Here is a 19,414-nt window from a genome sequence, read left to right as displayed (position 1 = left end):
TGCTGTGCTCTGTGTTCAGGGGGAGTCTAACAGGGTGCCTGACAGATGACTGCCCTGTCAGTGCTATAATGGCTGCCATCTGCTGTCTGGCATACACAAAGGCTGGCAGTGTCAGTGTGTATACGGATGTGTGTGTGTATGAGTGTGTGGGTGTATGTGAAGGGGATATATGGGAGGAGCGAGAGACACTTTTCACATGCTGCTCCTTCGAGCTCTCTGCAATGAACATACACACACCAGTGGAGATTTTAGCATGCAAATCTTGGTGGGGAAAATTCGCCCAAAAATGTTTTAGATGCATGCCAGCAAAGCCACTACACAACACAACCCAACACTAAACAATACATGAATTAACTATAACGGTGACAAACGTTGCCCACAAACTGTAAGGGCCTACATAAAGATGTCCCAACAGCAACACCTTACCACCACTACACCTAGCTATCAGTGGAGCCTTCTCTGGCAACGAAACAGTTCATTCAGCCTCATTTACTGCATTAAAAATAACATAGCTGATATGGCTGACTTGCTTAAACAAATGTGGTTTCCGCTAACAATGGAGATATACAAACTATTGATAAGGGAATGATGAGCTGTTAAGAGGCAATCCATAATTTAGAGCTAAAACGGACGTAGTTCAGTTCAGCAGCGACAGAATTCAGGACATGGGCTGTTCTTACAGTATTGTCCCTGTACACCAAGTCAGAACTGGAGGATAAATAAAAGGGGCCTATAAGCAGACAATAAAAGCTCTTGCAATATTCAATGAGTACATTTCTCCAAAACAGGCTATAGGCTACATGTGCACAACCAAGTTGGGACAGTAGGCTAAATTAGCTACAGTATATCTCCCTGGCATATTACATAATTTATGCAGCAGCTGTGCTCACTTGTCATCAAAGTCTGGCATTCTCTGGATGTATGGTGCTTTCAAGAACACTGGGAACTCAGAGAAAAACAAGGTTGAATCATGATGTCAGTGATCTTCAGGTTGCTCTAGAAAGAAGTTGAGTTCCCGACTTGGAATTCCGAGTTGGATGACTGTTCAAAATGTTTTTTTCAGAGTTCCCAGTTGTCTTGAACTCACTGAAGTCTGAGATTTCCCAGTTCTGAGTTTCCAGTTGTTTCAATGCAGCAGAAGTCATGCTGAACAGCATGGCCAATGTATTCAACTTTTTCTGGCCCATGGTTTTGCATGTGAATGTTTATCCTTTTAAGCTTGGGAAAGAGACCCTTAAACCCAGACCTTGACCACACACCCTCTCCACCAAATAGCAGGCTACAGTAGTGATTGCTTTGCAAAGCTTTCAGTTAGCTACTGATTCCTTTCAAACCACTCATTGTTGAATTTGCAATTTCCAACTTGTGTAATGTTTATGTCCAATGGCCGATGAGCACCGACAAGTTTTGTCTATCATTTCTCTTCATATGACAAGGATTTAAAGGATTTCCAGTAGACTGTTGACTTGATTCAGGACAATGGCTGCTTGTCTAGCTTGCTAGCTAAGAGTTTGAAAGTATGATGTTGACATGATCAGTCCAATCAAAGCTACGGTAGATATGTGATTTTACGTAATTTCATCTGTGGCCAATGACCTTGAGCCTTCTTGGATGGGCACTTCTAATGTAAATCTATGGCATCACCCAACGGGCTTGAATTTTCTAGCTCTCCCTGTAGATTTTCCAGCGACGTAGTGTCCCCATTACCAACCCCTACGCTCTTTATTTTTATTTTTTTATTTTTTTTGCCCCACCACAACAGAAAGCACAGAGCTAGCCTGAAACACCTGCATTTTGGAGCTGACTCACTCAAGAAAGCAAAAAAATACCATGTTTATATGCTGCTTCATTAACTTTTGTAAGTTTTTATTTTATTTTTTACATTGTTTGCAAACTGATATATGACACGTATCAATGCCAAAATAACATGCAAAACAGGCACACAAAAAAACACCTGCCCTGAATGACAGGTCGCCACTGACACACACACACACAGCAAGGTTTGCAATTGCGCACCTCTGTACATTAGGCCACATCCAAAGCACATACTATAATAAATGGAACAGTATGTTACATTTCATTGAAGTAAAATGTATTTCTCTAAAATCACTGAATTTGTTACTCATTGATTGAGTGCTACTACCACAATAAATGGCTGTCAATACACTGTATAGTTTACACATATCTGTACTGATATGCAACAGGTGCATGTGTGGCCAAGCTAAGTCAATAAGAGGTGCACTGTGCAGAACCAAAACAATACACTCAGTAAACATAACACTTTACAGGCTGCTGCCAACAACCAATTAAAAGGCACTTAGCCTTTGACGTGTCTCAAGGCTGAGCACAGACCGTCTGAAAGCAACAATAGCTCAAATCAGATTCAGTGTTTAGTGGTCACATGTGCAGGGTTGCAGGTGTGATTGCAGGGTACAGTGAAAATCTTAGGCTCCGAGCTCCAACATGCAGGACTAAGTGAAATAAAATAATAAAAATGGTAATAAATCCTGCCCAGAAAAGAGCCATAGGCAAGGGAAAATAGATTGATGTAGTGGATATTTGTTTGTGTGTTGCTCATGCTTCCCTAACAAAAGGCAAGTCGCTGGGCCTTGTACCCCTCCTCTTGAGGCAATTGAGTGGATGGGGATGTAAAAGCAACAGGCCCTGGGGACAATGGGGCCCGGGGGCATTAAGTCACGGATGACTTGGCGTATTTAGGGCCAGCAGCTGACCCTGTGGAGAGGCATCTTGTCCTGGTGGAGGGGGGCTCGTGTCCGCAGACTCCAGGCCAAGCTGACGGCACCCCCAAGTACACCACAGACAGGGGTACATATAAACAGGGCAGGGAACGGGGGTCGGGCCTGCAGTCAACCCCAGCCACTGCTAATCCACTGCCATCAGGACCTGACAGGGTTGGACAGGGAACAGAGAAGTCCTTCCACTGGACGGTAAAGGGATATACAGAAGGTATTTGGATAATCAGGAGGTTTGACATGTGATTAACACTGAAGTGTTAAAGGTGCGACATCATATCACTATTACATGACACAATAACAAAGAACCACAAATGCAATGCAATAACATTTTATTACTATTCCATATTAAGTACATGGTTCCATTTGCAGTTGGCAGGAATTCTGTGTTGCCTGGTTATGATTACAGCAGAAAACAAGACAAGTGTTACGTCTGTGATTACTGTACAAACATGGTACTGGAAAGGTCCAGTGTATTGCTTGTTGTTCATGCATGATTATAACAACTACTATAAATGTATTTAATTCCCTCATAACATAGGGTTAGATGTCCAAGTATTAACATACAAACATGTTACAAACCAAACATACTGAAGTCAAACCAACCAACAGAACATACACATTTAGTGTAGCCGATGATGGAAAATAAGAAAGATCAGAGACTGAAGCTCTGTGGAGCTCAGAGATGGTGAACATACATGATCTTTCCATGTGAACTCTTCCGAAGAGATTCCCTTTTTATTCTCAAACACACTTAATGCTAGATTATCCAGATTATAATCCAGATTCTAAACATTTGGAAGACCGTTGGAACGAATGACACCAACCATCACCACAGGGACTATAGATACTCTGCTGCACCCTTTTATTACAGAGGTAACCAATCAGAGCTATAGAAAACTGCATTGTCACATGAAGACATACAACAAAAAAATTATATTTTATTGTCTGTTGAAAATCTTATATTGTCCTGTACTTGTGATTATTACTGATAAACAATTGATCTAAAAAAAAAAATATAAAAAAAAAACTTAATCTTTACAATATTTCCATCTTTACAAAAAGCTCAATCTTTACATGCCACTCAAAAACATACATCAAGCAGCTCCATCTATACCTATTATGGTCAATGTTCAATCGTCACATGTAGTGAGACATTCATCTAACGGCATTGGATTTGAAAAAAATTAACAAAACACACACATAAAACGAGCAATACTCTCAAACAAATGAACGAAACAACACTTAAAACAATGAGCAAAGTGCAATTTGTCTATGATTAGAGACTGGGTCCTGCTACAAAACAAAAAAAAACTGATTCCAGGGGAAACTGTTCTATCAATAACAACTCAGTGATGTCACTATACGAATGGTAATTAACTCAATCTGATAGTTAAAATAATTAGTGAATAAAAAGGAATTAGTGGCAGTGCATGTTTGCTTGTTATGTCTAATTTGGAGAGATTAGGTGAAAGGTAGCCCAATCCTTTTCTGATAAGAAGAAAATATAATTATTTGATCATTTATCTTTGTATTTAAATAAATAAATGAGTAAACATTGAATAAATAGAACATACAGCCTTCATGCGAACAGGAGGATCCCCTCAACTAAACATGGTCGTTTTAGCACACTGAGCACTATTGGTCAGTAGCGAACATGACAACTGGATTCTGATTTTGGATCAGTGTACCCTTCCCCAATCACAACCTAGATCAATAGAAGGTAAGAAGTAGAACTGACAGATCAAATCTTAGGGGCAGGGAAAGGCTTTGGGAAGATTGTGTTCAATTTACATTTATATTAATATCTACGTTTTAGAATAGAGATAATAAATAAAATACGGGGGAAAAAGTACCCTTCCATTTGGAGTTTCTTCGCAGTTTCACGCTATGAAATACATTCAACAAATGTCTCAACTTGAGACTGCTAAAGGAAAGTATGGCCTTGGAACAATACAGTCACATCACAAGTGCTATCCAGTTACCTCCTCAACACTGATCGCTTCTCTGCAGCCAACCCCAACTCAGTAGTGCCATACAGACAGCGCTCTGTCGCTCTCCTAAGACTTGAAAACAACAGGTGTAGCAGTACAGGGTAGTTCTACAAACAAGTTAGAAAATATACATATACGTGTAATATTACATCATAAAACAGATTTTTTTCATTTTTATTTAAACAATATATGAACAATATGAGACTCAGCCACTGCTAGTAATAATCAGTCCATTTCTACAGCTTACTACTTACTGTATGTGCAGGTTGTTCCGTTTTAACACATTATAGTGCAGAAAATCTAGTATTTCTTATCTGTACCTGTTACATGGCTAGGCTTGTGTGTATTCAAAATACAAACCAAGGAATTTATGGCTACAAAAACTCAAATCAAGGACGTCAAGGTTCTTGGGTAGTGTGACTGAGAAAAAAAATGCTTGACTTGGCTTTTTCTGTAAAGTATTCTGTGGTACACTTGAGTGTTCACTTAGGGATCTTATCAATACACAACTTTCAAAATGATTTGAGTTGCCTACACCAGATTGTCTAAGTATGCTAAGAGTCGTTAGGAGAAGGAGCGTGGTTTACATAGCAACTCTGCCGGACGGGTGTAGTCTGTGGTGACATAGGCCTCAGAGGACGAGGGCCCTCGAGGTGCAGGCGGAGGATGGGTAGGTACTACCCAGATACTGCCGGGCCTGCTCTGTCATGATCCGCTGGTCCTCAGTCTTCCCATAAACCACTGCTTCCCACTCGCTTTTTACCTGCATGAGAAGAAGAGAGGATTTATCTCTCCCACCTCTCAACCCTTCTATCCCCTTGTGACAGCCAAGACCTTGATGCTCAATAAATAAATTTTTACTAAAAAGTGGCCAGCTGAACCCAACATACTGTGTAATTTGGACAGAATATTTTCCCTCTCTCCATCATTATATAAATCATCTGAGGAGCAATAATGTGAGGTTAGTTAGGATTAAAACCTAAGAGACATGTCTGTGTGTACCTGTCTAAGTGAATCGTGGTGGGACATTCTGACCAAAGGGGGGTTCTTCCTCTTGCGGGGGCTGGGGAGGTGGAGCAGGGGGGCACAGGACCCCTCCCTCCCAGATGAGGGGGTGCAGGGGTGCTCCTCTCTGTCTCTCTCAGGGAGGGGGGTCATCAGTAAGGAGCTGGTCAGGAGACTCTTCTCTGGGACCTGGAGGGGGGCAAGGAGGGGTAGATATTGATTTGTTGGTTGACTGATTAATTGATTGATTAGTTGGTTGTTTCATTGGTTGACTGACTAGTCTGATTGATTAGTTCCCAGAACACACCTGTGCATTATTGCGCTGTTCCTGGAATAGCTGGACGTTAAGACAGTCTTTCCCCCAGGAGTCCAGCACCAGGGACTTACGCACTTTCCTGGCTGGCCCATCCACCTGGAAGGAAACAGGGACAAGGTTGTGGTTAGACTGGATTAGAGGTCGACTGACTATGATTTTGCAATGACGATACCGATTATTGGAGGACCCAAAAAAGCAGATACCGATTAATTTTTTAAAATATATATATATCTTTTTAAAATCAGCCAATTTTTATATATTTGTTATAATGACAATTACAACAATACTGAATTTTATTTTACCTTTATTTAACTAGGCAAGTCAGTTTTTTCAATGACGGCCTAGGAACAGTGGGTTAACTGCCGCCCAATTAACACTTTTATTTTAACTTACTATAATACATAAATAAAATCTATTTAGTCTCAAATAAATAATGAAACATGTTCAATTTGCTTTAAATAATGCAAAAACACAATATGTACCATGTATAAAAGCTAACGTTTAAGTTCCTTGCTCGGAACATGAAAGCTGGTGGTTCAATATCCCCTTTTAAGAAGTTTTAGGTTGTAGTTATAGGAATTATGACGCGTCAACTATTTCTCTATTTTCCATTTGTATTTCATATACCTTTGACTATTGGATGTTCTTATTGGCATTTTAGTATTGCCAGCCTAATCTCTGGGGGGTTGAAGTCATAAACAGCGCAATGCTTGAAGTACAGCAAAGAGCTGCTGGCAAATGCAGGAAAGTGCTGTTTGAATGAATGCTTACGAGCCTGCTGCTGCCTACCACCGCTCAGTCAGACTGCTCTATCATATCATAGACTTAATTATGATATAATAACACACAGAATACGAGCCTTGGGTCATTAATATGGTCAAATACGTAAACTATAATTTCGAAAACAAAACGTTTATTCTTTCAGTGAAATACAGAACCGTTCCATATTTTATCGAACGGGTGGAAACCCTAAGTCTAACTATTGTTGTTACATTGCACAACCTTAAATGTTATGTCATAATTATGTAGAATTCTTGCAAATTAGTTCACAGTTTGCAACGAGCCAGGCGGCCTAAACTGTTGCATATACCCTGACTCTGCTTGCACTAAACACAAGAGAAGTGACACAATTTCCCTAGTTAATATTGCCTGCTAACATGAATTTCTTTTAACTACATATGCAGGTTAAAAAATATATACTTATGTGTATTGATTTTAAGAAAGGCATTGATGTTTATGGTTAGGTACATTTGTGCAAAGATTTTGCTTTTTTCAGCAATAGGCTTTTGTTAAATCGTCACCCGTTTGGCGAAGTTGAAGTAGGCTATGATTCGATGATAAATTAACAGGCATCGCATTGATTATACAGGACAAGCTAGTTAACCTAGTAATATCATCATCCATGTGTAGTTAACTAGTGATTATGTTAAGATTGATTGTTTTTTATAAGATAAGTTTAATGCTAGCTAGCAACTTACCGTGGCTCCTTGCAGCCACAAGGTCCTTTTGATGCTGCACTCGAGTAACAGGTGGTCAGCCTGCCACGCAGTTTCCTCGTGGATTGCAATGTAATCAGCCATAATCGTCATCCAAAAAGGCTGATTACCGATTGTTATGAAAACTTGAAATCGGTTGACCTCTAGACTGGATACCAATAAAGACAGCCAGCACTAACAACTACAGTTCTGTAAAAAAAACACTTACATCATGTTTCCATGTCATGAAATGTGGTTGTAGTTCCCTGGTGAAGATGTCTGATCCAATCTCCTGCTTCAGCACCTCCCTGAGGTCTTCCTCCAGGAAGGCCAGGGACTGGGGCTGAAATATACACACACACTTACATTAATACGAGCACTGTCACAAAGTACTTACACTCTTAAGCACACACATTCAATTATAAATACTTAGACTACAGGGCACAGACAGAGCAACTTTACACTGACACTTACCACCATCTTTAGTGGCCCATGCATCTTCTCCTGGGCGGCCAGGGCATTCTTAAACGGAGTAGGAGTTCTGGGAGTCGGAACCATGATGGACTTACGGATCTTAGGGGTCCTGAAACTGAGTCAGGCAAAGAGAGATATTCTTACAACACCTGCTAAAATGAAGAGATCAATCCATCAACACACATGTAATATACCCAATTAAAAACAATTTTGAAGATATGGAGGAACCTGTAGCCGCCTCCTACCCCACATTCTCTTTCTGGTGTTTGGGCGTGGTCTCCCTCTGGAAGGGTGTGTTGAGGAGACACTTCTGGTCACAGACCGGGGTGGAGGTCAGAGCTGGATTGTCCAGGCTCAGATGCTCTCCTCCTGATGTGTTGAAGAACTGGAGAAAGTTAGAGAAGGGAGATGGAGAAGAAAGTGGGAGTGTAAAGTAAGCGTCTTTAACAGACTGTACTACCAGAGCCAGATGCATTGTGCCATCATGCTTTAGCTTGATCTAATTCCTAGCATCAGTCTTACCTGGGAGGGGGAGAAGGGCAGTGCTTTCGTGGGGGTGTTCTTGGGCGAGTTGGTGCTGGGTGAGTCTAAGAAGGATGGGCAACTCCTATCAGGGGACTGGTCCCCCCTCTTCCTCCTCCCCAGGGTAGGCAAACTCGATCTGGGCATGTTGTTCGGGGTGTGGGGGGAGGCCTTCCCCTGACCCATGGGGGCACAGTGCTTGGTGGAGATGCCGTTGGGGTGGTCAACTGCGTACCTCATCCCCTCTGTGGTTCTCCCCTGGGGTGCGTAGCCCCCTTGTGTTTGTTTCGGGGGGGTAGTCGCCTCAGACATGTCGAAGCTGGACGCCTCGCTCCACGTCATAGGGTCCTGTAGAGCCAGACACATCTACAATGGATTTTTAAAACATCCATACTCTGGGTCTGGTATATGTAAACACACACTGCCACATACACACAGACACCAAATGCACATCTACACACACTCACCGAGTCGATGAGCTCCATGGACTCTGCGAACTCTGGGATGGTCTGCAAGGTGGAGAGCACGGAATTAGCCTCCACAGACAGGAACTTACTGGGGGAGACGTGGTGCTGGACCTGGAGCCCTCGGCCCTCCTCTGGGCCCCTCCAGCCCTCCTCAGCCTGCTCCATCGGGGGGCCCCGGCCCTCCTCTGGGCCCCTCCAGCCCTCCTCAGCCTGCTCCATCGGGGGGCCCCGGCCCTCCTTTGCCCCCCTCCAGCTTCCCTCAGCCTGATCCTCCAGACTGCTGCTGCTGGTGGTCATGGTGTCGTCTGACACGCTGTCTGCCCAGCTGGAGTAACGCTCCACATTCTAGGGGAGAAGAAACTGGGGTTAGGGTGGAGGTGATTGTGGTGGCAGGATCAACCAGGGCTACTGTACAGGTCATGGTTGGGCCAATGACATTTCAAAGAAGTTTCAATGGAAGTTGAGCTGACAAGGAGAAAGCAATCTAAACCCAAATGTATACCCCAAACCTTATCTCCCAACTGCCAAATTTAACCCCTCAGTTTTAAACTTCAAACTTCATGTGAACTCTTTAGGCCCCTAGTGAAAGCCAGATGTTGGCATGGTGTGAGATATTGGCACGGTGTGAGATGTTGGCATGGTGTGAGATGTTGGCATGGTGTGAGAGAAAGAAGGGAGAGTACAGGGCAGGACACACACTGTACAAGTGGGGTGACAATAGTCAGTGGTAAGCATGGGTTGCACTGCACTAAGAGATTTATCAGATAACATCTGAACCACTGACATCATCATAATAGTTTGATCTTCAATGCAGGTGAAAATCAGATAAATGGATGGAGTGAATAGAAAAATGAAGAAAGGAAAAGTCAAGGCTGGTCTCAGAGGGGATTCTGGTTGAGAAGCAAATTTGGGGTAAAAAAAAAAGAGTGAAAAAAAGAGTTGAAAAATAAAATAAAAATAAAAGACGTTTGGTTCCAAACTAAACTGCTGGCTGAAGTGACACACGATGCACTACTGCTGTGAGGAGCGAATAAGAGTTTGGAGGGAGGGAGGGAGGGTAGAGGAGGTTTATGTTGGCGGCCGCATGGTGGGATGGCAGGAAGCACTGTAAATGGGGGTGGAAGGGGTAGAACTAGGAAGCACAACTAACGGGAGTGTGGGGAGAGGGGTGAGATGGTTAGGCTACTAAGACAACACTACAGTACAACTAGGAGCTCACACACAGAGAGTGTGTCCTTACACATGGGCCTCGGCACTGGGCCTGTCTCCGGACCTCGGTCTCTGCTGACATAAGCAGAAGCTCAAGCTCCTTAATTCTCTGCTCTTTGTCTGGGTCGTCATGGCAGGACGGCTGGAATAAACACACACGGGAAGGAGAGGAGGACAGGACGGAGGGAGTGAGGAAAAGGAACGGAAGGAAGGAGACAACAAATGTACTCGCAAATTACTCAAGTCAGACTCAAAGGCTTATTCAGATTAACACCAATCCACACATTTGTTAAAAGACACAGAAGAAGCAAGGATTCAGGAAGATCGTTCAGTTGTTTGATTGAGAGACTGATTAATAAAAAGTGCAGACTGAAGGTAGTAGAGTGGGAAAGTATATGATGGGGAAAGTGGACAGGATTGAACGACTTGTCTACTGATTTAGGATCAGATGCCCTTTCTTCAGTCCAAATGTTGCACATTTTGAGGAAACAACTGACTCTGGGTCAGTTGTAAGGGACAGGTCACTCACCGATAAGTAGCTGGAGGAGTCTTGGAGGCTGTCCATCAGTTGGCCACAGTGAGGGCTATAAGGGTAACCCCCGAGCTACAAAGCACAGGACAGGCCCATCAACAACAAGCCTTCAAAACTCAAACAAACTGAATGATCAAGACAAACCTATGCAGAGGATCTGAACTGAGAGACCCGTGTCTCACCTGTGTTGGTCCTTCCATGCCCAGAGGGCTGTGCCCATGGTGGGGGGTGTCTGGTTGGGGGACACAGGGTCTGTTGTGACTTCTCTTCACCCCCCCATGGTCAAAGCCAAATCCCCTGCAGCCCTCCTGAAGATACCCCTCATGCTCTACCTTCCTCCTCATGGTGGAGTTCCAGTGGTTCTTAATGGAATTGTCCGTCCTATAAGCGTGACATGACATTTTAGACTGGTCTGAACAAACCTTGTGCCCTAGGCCCAACCCTTTTACCAATAATGTAGCTGTAAGCAATATGGCACTACCAGTTGGAGCCATCACCGTACTGAAGGAGATCAGACAAGGAGAAGAAGGGAATCCATTTTACTCTATTGAGTTGCAACCACCCACAACCTCAGGCATAGAACTGTACAGTATATCATTATGTTACCTTCCAGGCAGCAGCTTGGAGATCTCAGCCCAGCGGTTGCCCAGGCGTTTGTGGGCCTGGTAGATGATGCAGTCCTCCTCCTGGGTCCAGGAGGACTTCTTTACTTCAGGGTTCAGGTGGTTGTGCCAGCGCTCACGACATTGCTTTCCGATGCGTCCCTGCAGGTGCTTAGCGATCACCGACCAGCGCTTGGGGCCATATTTGTGCACCAGGTCGATCACCTACACACACAAACAAACAAAGAAGACAGGGAATTGTAAGTGACTTCTAACAATGCAATCCAGACAGGCATTCCTCTGGACCTCTAAAAATATCTATACTGTTTAATATTTAATCTATGACTGGAGGGATATAGGCCATTTATGAAACTCCACTACAGCCCCTTACTTCACAAACAGAGCTGCCACATCATCATTGGCAACGTCGTAGAGAATGTCCAGAATGAAGCAGAAGAAGTAGAACTCGGTGCCATAGCGCTTCTATCATGGAGCCAAACGTGTGATGATATCTCTCAACAGTCCCACACTAGCCAGCGCTATTATCTTCCTGCATATCTTACTTCTAGCATGTCACTAAGGGCAAGCCAGAACAATCCTATCACTGGCATGTATTGTGATGTGAAGCCTAGATGTTGGAGGAGCAAGACCCCAATCTTGACATTCCAGCAGGCAAGGCATCATGTAGTTTTATTTAAGGAATGCATTGTTCACCTTCCACCTATGAGAGATATGATCCTACAGCCAGGCTGAGGAGGGTCTCACGACCAGGGAGAGGCTGTTTAAGTTGTTTAAAAGCATGAGGTAGTGGGGTGTTTGCAGTCAATGAAAACTACTGCAGGGGCTGCCGACGGGGACACAGCGCAGGAGAGGAACGTGTGTACTGTATGTTACTTTCAATGTTTCAGATTACAAGAGAAAGGTCTGTTATGTTTATACTGCAGCTTGTTTGTATTATCAATGACCTGCTCCAATAAAGCCCTCTACCTTCCTTTTCTACCTCTTCCCCTCCTCCCTTGCCATTTCTTTCCCTCTACTCCCCCCTCACTCATGCCAGGTTGGGGTAACTCCCATCTCCACTTACCTTCTGATCCTCCTCTTTTGTCCAGGGTCCTTTCACCAGCTCTGGGTTGAGCACTTTCTGCCAGCGGTGCTGACACTGGCCATCTGTCCTCCCCTGTGACAGACATACACAAAGCAGAGCATGACACCTCAGTAACACACAACCCCCCCCATCCCACGAACACCATGTGTTATTACAGTTATTCACACACACTGGCTAAAAACCCATTCCTTACACAACACCATGTGTTATTACAGTTATTCACACACACTGGCTAATAACCCATTCCCTACACAACACCATGTGTTATTACAGTTATTCACACACACTGGCTAATAACCCATTCCTTACACAACACCATGTGTTATTACAGTTATTCACACACACTGGCTAATAACCCATTCCTTACACAACACCTGTGACCCGTCTTATCACCTTTCTTATCCAGATAACGTACTGAGTGTACAAAACATTAAGAACGCCTTCCTAATATTGAGTTGCATCCCCGCCATTTTCCCTCAGAACACCATTTTCTAACAGTGTGTCACAGTTGTACCACTTACTGGGAAATTATTAGCTACTAATTTCCAGGAGTCTGTTCCATGCTGCTCCACTAACTTCTTCAGCCTCTCATCCTGCAGAGAGAGACAGAGACAGAGACAGAGACAGAGAGAGAGAGAGAGAGAGAGAGAGAGAGAGAGAGAGAGAGAGAGAGAGAGAGAGAGAGAGCGAGGTGAGGAGCCAACCTTCCTGACACTCCCTGTATCTCCAGTACTTCAGAAAAGTAAACGCCCTATGGGGCTTCCTTCATATCATGATAAATTAAATGATAAACCAACAGTGTTGAACAATACAGCACACATTTACAAAATAAATCATATTCTATCTACTTTGACCCACCTCGTCACAAGACCATTTGACTTTGCACAGTATCTTCTTGTCTTTGCTCTTGTCCTTACCCTCAGGATCTGTGGAGTGTAGATCTTCATCGTCAGACTCACTGAAAAGGAGAAAGAGAGAGAGAGGGAGGTAGAGGAAAGAGAGACATGGAGGGGAGAGAGGGCAGATAACTGTTCAGAAAAACGACTGCATGAAACTAAGCTTACTCATATCACTTCATTATAGTCAAATCATTACTCTTCACATTTCATTATCATTAAATCAACATAACTGACATAATTAAAACAGAAAAATACAAAAACAGGAATAGTACATTATTCATGCCACAACTGAGTCACATACAGCACCAACCCACCGATACCCCACTACAAATAACCGCCCAATTTAAAACTGAATCAGATGTCAATGGATTGAGCAGGCACAGAGTAATTCATAGTGAGGCAAGACTGGCAGTAGTCTCAGTGAGTGGCATGCAGCTGTAAACGGCACAGAGATTCATATTAAAAAGGACATTCCTAACCATAATTAGAGTAGCCTAGCCTCCCATTCCCCGCTAGATCAGACATAATGATGCCTGGCTGTGGCGGTCTCTATGCCTAGGTTGAAAAAGGGTAAAAGATAGTTTTATTGGTTATAGTGAAACAACTGTTACCCTTGTTGAAGAAAATCCAACATCACACAACTGTCCACTTTTTGTCTCAAATGTTGATGTTAGGAAAAAACATATCTCCAATCTATTAGAGACTTGCTGCTTCTCAGGCACCAAAAGGCTGTAATACAGCTGGTCCTTCTCTAATGTGAAATTGTGCTGTAATGCTGGACACAGCTTGTCCTTCTCTAATGTGAAACTGTGCTGTAATGCTGGACACATCTGGTCCTTCTAATGTGAAACTGTGCTGTAATACAGCTGGTCCTTCTAATGTGAAACTGTGCTGTAATACTGGACACAGCTTGTCCTTCTCTAATGTGAAACTGTCCAGTAATGCTGGACACATCTGGTCCTTCTAATGTGAAACTGTGCTGTAATACAGCTGGTCCTTCTAATGTGAAACTGTGCTGTAATACTGGACACAGCTTGTCCTTCTCTAATGTGAAACTGTGCTGTAATACTGGACACAGCTTGTCCTTCTAATGTGAAACTGTACTGTAATACTGGACACAGCTTGTCCTTCTCTAATGTGAAACTGTGCTGTAATGCTGGACACATCTGGTCCTTCTAATGTGAAACTGTGCTGTAATACAGCTGGTCCTTCTAATGTGAAACTGTGCTGTAATACAGCTGGTCCTTCTAATGTGAAACTGTGCTGTAATACAGCTGGTCCTTCTAATGTGAAACTGTGCTGTAATACTGGACACAGCTTGTCCTTCTCTAATGTGAAACTGTCCAGTAATGCTGGACACATCTGGTCCTTCTAATGTGAAACTGTGCTGTAATACTGGACACAGCTTGTCCTTCTCTAATGTGAAACTGTCCAGTAATGCTGGACACATCTGGTCCTTCTAATGTGAAACTGTGCTGTAATACTGGACACAGCTTGTCCTTCTCTAATGTGAAACTGTCCAGTAATGCTGGACACAGCTTGTCCTTCTCTAATATTAAACTGTGTCACCAGAGAGTAGTTGTGCAAACTTAAATCTGTCCATGGAAATGTCTTGTTGCTGGGCAACACTTCCTTCATGGCATCACATTGTGCCAGGGGTAGAACATCTAATAAACAAACAGGAAGAAGGCTGAGGACACCGGTTGCCCAGAGTAACCCCAGAACAACCCTAACCTATAAGTTCACACTGACACTGTTCTAACTGATGAGAGCTACACCACAGCTGCCAACAGATATACTGAGCTGTTGCCCTTGTTGTATTCCAGATATTGTCAAGTAAGAGTCTGATGTTGGGCAATACCACAGAAACATATGGGCCTAAATGTACTCTAATTGTACAGTAAGGTTAAGCTACCCTGGTAATTGATCAAGGTCAGCCACAGCCCCATACAATCTGGAGTCTGAAGGACAAGGACTGCATTCAGTAGCCTTTGTAACATTAACATGCCTGTGTAGCATTTGCCAGCAGCATACCACTCTGCATCCCATGGCTAGCTTGCTTTTAAAGCTAAGCAGTGTTGGTCCTGGTCAGTCCCTGGATGGGAGATCAGATGCTGCTGGAAGTGGTATTGCAGGGCCAGTAGGAGGCACCCTTTCCTCTGGTCTTGAAAAAAAAGATTGAAAAGGTGATTGATTGTCCTGTGTAGGGTGCTGTCTTTTGGATGGGACGTTAAACAGGTGTCCTGACTCTCTGAGGTCACTACAGATCCCATGGCACTTATTGTAAGAGTAGGGGTGTTAACCCTGGTGTCCTGGATAAATTCCCAATCTGGCCTTCATACCATCATGGCCACCTAATCATCACTAGTTTACATTTGGCTCATTCCTCTCCCCGATAACTATTCCTCAGGTTGTTGCTGTAAATGAGAATGTGTTCTCAGGTCAACTTACCTGGTAAAATAAAAATGGCTCTCTAATGTGCAAAATAAGCAATAATTTCTATACAATATTCAGCATGATGCAATCGTCCTGGTTGGGATGAACATTCGGGTGGATTTACAGCACTCCTTTTCTTCTAAAAGAAATGTCAAAGTACAAAGTTCCTAAATATGGCTGTTGTTTTGGCCTCTGAGAAACACTTGCACGAGCCAGCAGAGCACATGAACACACAAATATTGGAACACGCACACATACACACACTGTGGTGGGTAGAACAAGGCCTCCCACAGGTTCAGTACTGGCCTGTGATGAAAGGGCTTCTTCAGTGCTGACTGGGACATGCCAATAAAATGTCATCATAATTCCCTCACTACAGGAAAGAGAGAGGTAGAAGTGGCTGGGTAATTCTACATCAACAGGCTCTTTGTCCTATATAGGTGTGTGTGTGTGTGTGTGTGTGTAGCATAAAGGTATGTGTGTTTGTGTGTGTGGCATAAAGGTAGGTGTGTGTGTGGCATATAGGTGTGTGTGTGTGTGTGTGTGTATGTGTGGCATAAAAGTGTGTGTGTGTGTGAGTGTGTGTGTGTGTGTGTGTGTGTGCGTGCTGCGAGGAGGTAGGTCAGGGAGTGGCTAAACTAATAGGTCAGCGCTAACGGTCCAGGCTGAACTAAACAGGAGTTTCAAAACCAACCCGGGGGGATTGAAATTATTTCTTATATAAGAACTTGGCTAAGGTGCCTGAGCGAGCCTACACTGTTTGAGGCCCACTTTCCCTCACACACTAGTTCTTCATTTGTAGTGGTCAGATTATCTTCATCTCTGTCTAATACCTACGTAACAAATGAACCTATGTAATGAATGTGTATAATGTTAACGAAGGCGCAAAAATATATTTTCTAAATCAAACTGAACCTAAACGTGTCATCCTCTTCATATCCTTTTTTAATCCCTCATTTAGCATGTGAATAAAATATATAACTGCAATACTGTCTTTGTCAATGTGTTTCCACTCGTTACTTAATTTAAACTTCCACGTGAAATGTAAAGCAGAGGGAGAGGCGGAGGACCATCCTCCCCCACCCTGGCCCTCCCCTTTCACCCCCAGATGGGGCACACCGAAGGGGGTAGGGTCTAGGCGGGTAGGGGGTGGAGGGATACACACACGCGCCACTGAGCTGTTCATTCAGACAGAAATGACATAATTGTCATGTTTGTGTGTTTAAGGGCAGTGAGCAGGTTCCAATCAGCCGATAAACCAATAGTTCATTCAGCCATTCACAGGCTCAAACTCATGAATACTAATCACACAGCTGCATCACTCTGGCCTTACCTCAAGAGGGAAAATATCTCCATAAATTAATACATTAGTGCTCTTGTCTATTTAATAACCAAAGCATTAGCATTAATATATGTAATTAACTGAACATTCTGATTTGTGAAAACAATAGATGCCTAGCCTACAGTTGTAGCCTGCTCTGTGTACCATTTTTTGGGACTCTCTGGGACTTTTATGTCATTGGGGATTTCCCCATCATGTACCCACACAACAGGGTAGAATGGTGTACAAAACAATCACACTGTGTTGGATTTAGACTACAGCAACAAAAACGTGCTTTTTCTAAATACATACACCTATATTAACTCCCTTTGTCCTAAAACAATAATGTTCATTCTAAAATAAGATGGCTGGGCCATGACCCAATCTTATAAACAACAAAAATGTACCCTGGGATGAAAATAGCGAGCTGACATACAAATCATTAAAATCCAGACAGAAAATATTTACACAAGAAGCAATCTAATATCACACAGTCAAACTCTCAGTCATTTAGTTAAGTTCACCATTCTGCGATTCTCACTGTAAATAAACATCGCACAGGCGTTTCAACACAACGGTTCCTATCACACAGTCAAACTCTCAGTCATTTAGTTAAGTTCACCATTCTGCGATTCTCACTGTAAATAAACATCACACAGGCGTTTCAACACAACGGTTCAATAATAGTCGTTCACATGATACAAAGCCATGTTTTCTGTTCGGAGCTAGATGTCAATGAATGGGTGTTGAAGTGAGCCCCAAAATAGGCCACAATACCGACCAAAGCAGTTACATAACCCAACCGACAACTCAAATCAAAAGTTTATTTTGATTTTTTGTCAATGGTATCATTAGCAATTTAGGAAATAGCCTAGCTTACTACAAAATAAGCAACTGTTTTGGTTATCAAGCTCGTGCCGCAGGCCTTGACAGGAAATAATCAGTGAGACATTTTTTGTGCCACATGCATACTTTGACTGTTCTATAATCAGGTATTTTTCACATACATCCTGCCAAATAACGTATTAATTAAATTATACAATTATTTGAATGAACCTTTATAGGCATAACTAGGCTGTAATTTACTGTAGCCTACTGAATTTCACTATCCTAAAATGCTACAATGTGACAGAGCAGGTGTTCGTGATGTGTCAAAATCAACGTGACATCTGGCTTAATAAGATAATGCCATGCAAAGAATAGGGGTTCAGAGTGAGTTTCCTTAATATAACTATTCTGTTGCAACGATCATTTTTGTATCATATCTGAAACAATAAAATGTAGCTAGTAAGTAGCCTAATGAATGGTAACTTTAGCAACAATGTATCACCCACCTGAGCGACTTTATTTCGGCCATATTGACAGCTGATCAACGCTTTTTAAAAATATCCTCTATTTGTAGTTGGGCTAAAATCCATATAAAAAGCGAATTAGGTGATCTCTATGGACAGTTTTCCATACCACCCGATGTCTATAATCTTCCAGTTTATTTTATGACAGTGAAAATAAAGTGCTACGTTTGCTGGCTAGCGCTTAACTTCCATGTCAAACTCGTTCTCGCTGTAGGAAATGTGTGCAATCGTATATATAAAAAAACGAGTCTGCTTATATTTTGCATGTCACCACGATGCATGTAATGTCATAATCCGATCGAACAGGATGTGAACATATTTATCTAGCTGTGACCCGCCTTGTAGCCTAAACACTATTCTCCCTCTCACTGTCTCACTGCACTTCTATTTTGTTGTTTTCGCAGTCTGATTTTTGTCCATCCCGCCGAATCTCGCGTCCAGCCTCCTTCTAGAAGAGTCTTTCAATCTGCGCAGGCGGCCTCGCACCTGATTGGTCAGAATCGGGGGAGCGCTCCAAAAAGCGCCTGTTGCGTTGAGCGCAAATGAACCTGATAATATTAATACGACAATATTGTCATCACATAGGAGTCATTGTGTCATTGCAATCATCCGGAGGATGGTGACAAAATATATTATTTTATATTTTTTGTCCATTGATTCTACAAACCTCACACAATGTTGTTGTCAAAACGAGCCGATTATGGACGTTTTTATAACAAAACAATTTAACAATAACAACAAAACAGTATGCCTTCTGTAGTACTATTAACAGATCCTGGCACACAGAGTACTTACTGTATGGATGACATCATCCGTGGAATGACAGCTCTATTTCAAACGACGTTCTGCTGCCCCCTTGTGTACAACTACTTTGACGTTACATAATTTGAGTACGATAAACCTACATGAACAATGCATTCGGAAAGTATTCAGGCCCCTTCACCTTTTGCAC

The 19,414-nt window shown here is 42.8% G+C and overlaps 1 protein-coding gene across 1 annotated transcript; it reads right to left on the bottom strand.

The window, feature by feature from the left end:
* Positions 1–3,068: 3,068 nt before the first annotated feature.
* Positions 3,069–18,819, bottom strand: LOC139420626 (myb-related protein A-like). Its single transcript, XM_071170826.1, has 16 exons — positions 18,445–18,819; positions 13,313–13,412; positions 12,976–13,047; positions 12,434–12,526; positions 11,354–11,574; positions 10,930–11,128; positions 10,745–10,819; positions 10,247–10,357; positions 9,007–9,351; positions 8,540–8,905; positions 8,263–8,402; positions 8,018–8,132; positions 7,773–7,886; positions 6,060–6,164; positions 5,750–5,941; positions 3,069–5,510 (listed from the first exon to the last, which is right to left on the bottom strand). Exons 1-16 carry the CDS (start codon positions 18,465–18,467, stop codon positions 5,379–5,381), a joined length of 2,403 nt encoding a protein of 800 aa, XP_071026927.1. The 5' UTR covers positions 18,468–18,819; the 3' UTR covers positions 3,069–5,378.
* Between the last annotated feature and the right edge of the window lie 595 nt (positions 18,820–19,414).

The sequence above is a fragment of the Oncorhynchus clarkii genome, chromosome 11 (assembly GCF_045791955.1).
Source record: "Oncorhynchus clarkii lewisi isolate Uvic-CL-2024 chromosome 11, UVic_Ocla_1.0, whole genome shotgun sequence".
NCBI lineage: Eukaryota > Metazoa > Chordata > Actinopteri > Salmoniformes > Salmonidae > Oncorhynchus > Oncorhynchus clarkii.
Note: the sequence above shows the minus strand (reverse complement) of the source record. Positions and strands in the feature narration are given on the sequence as shown.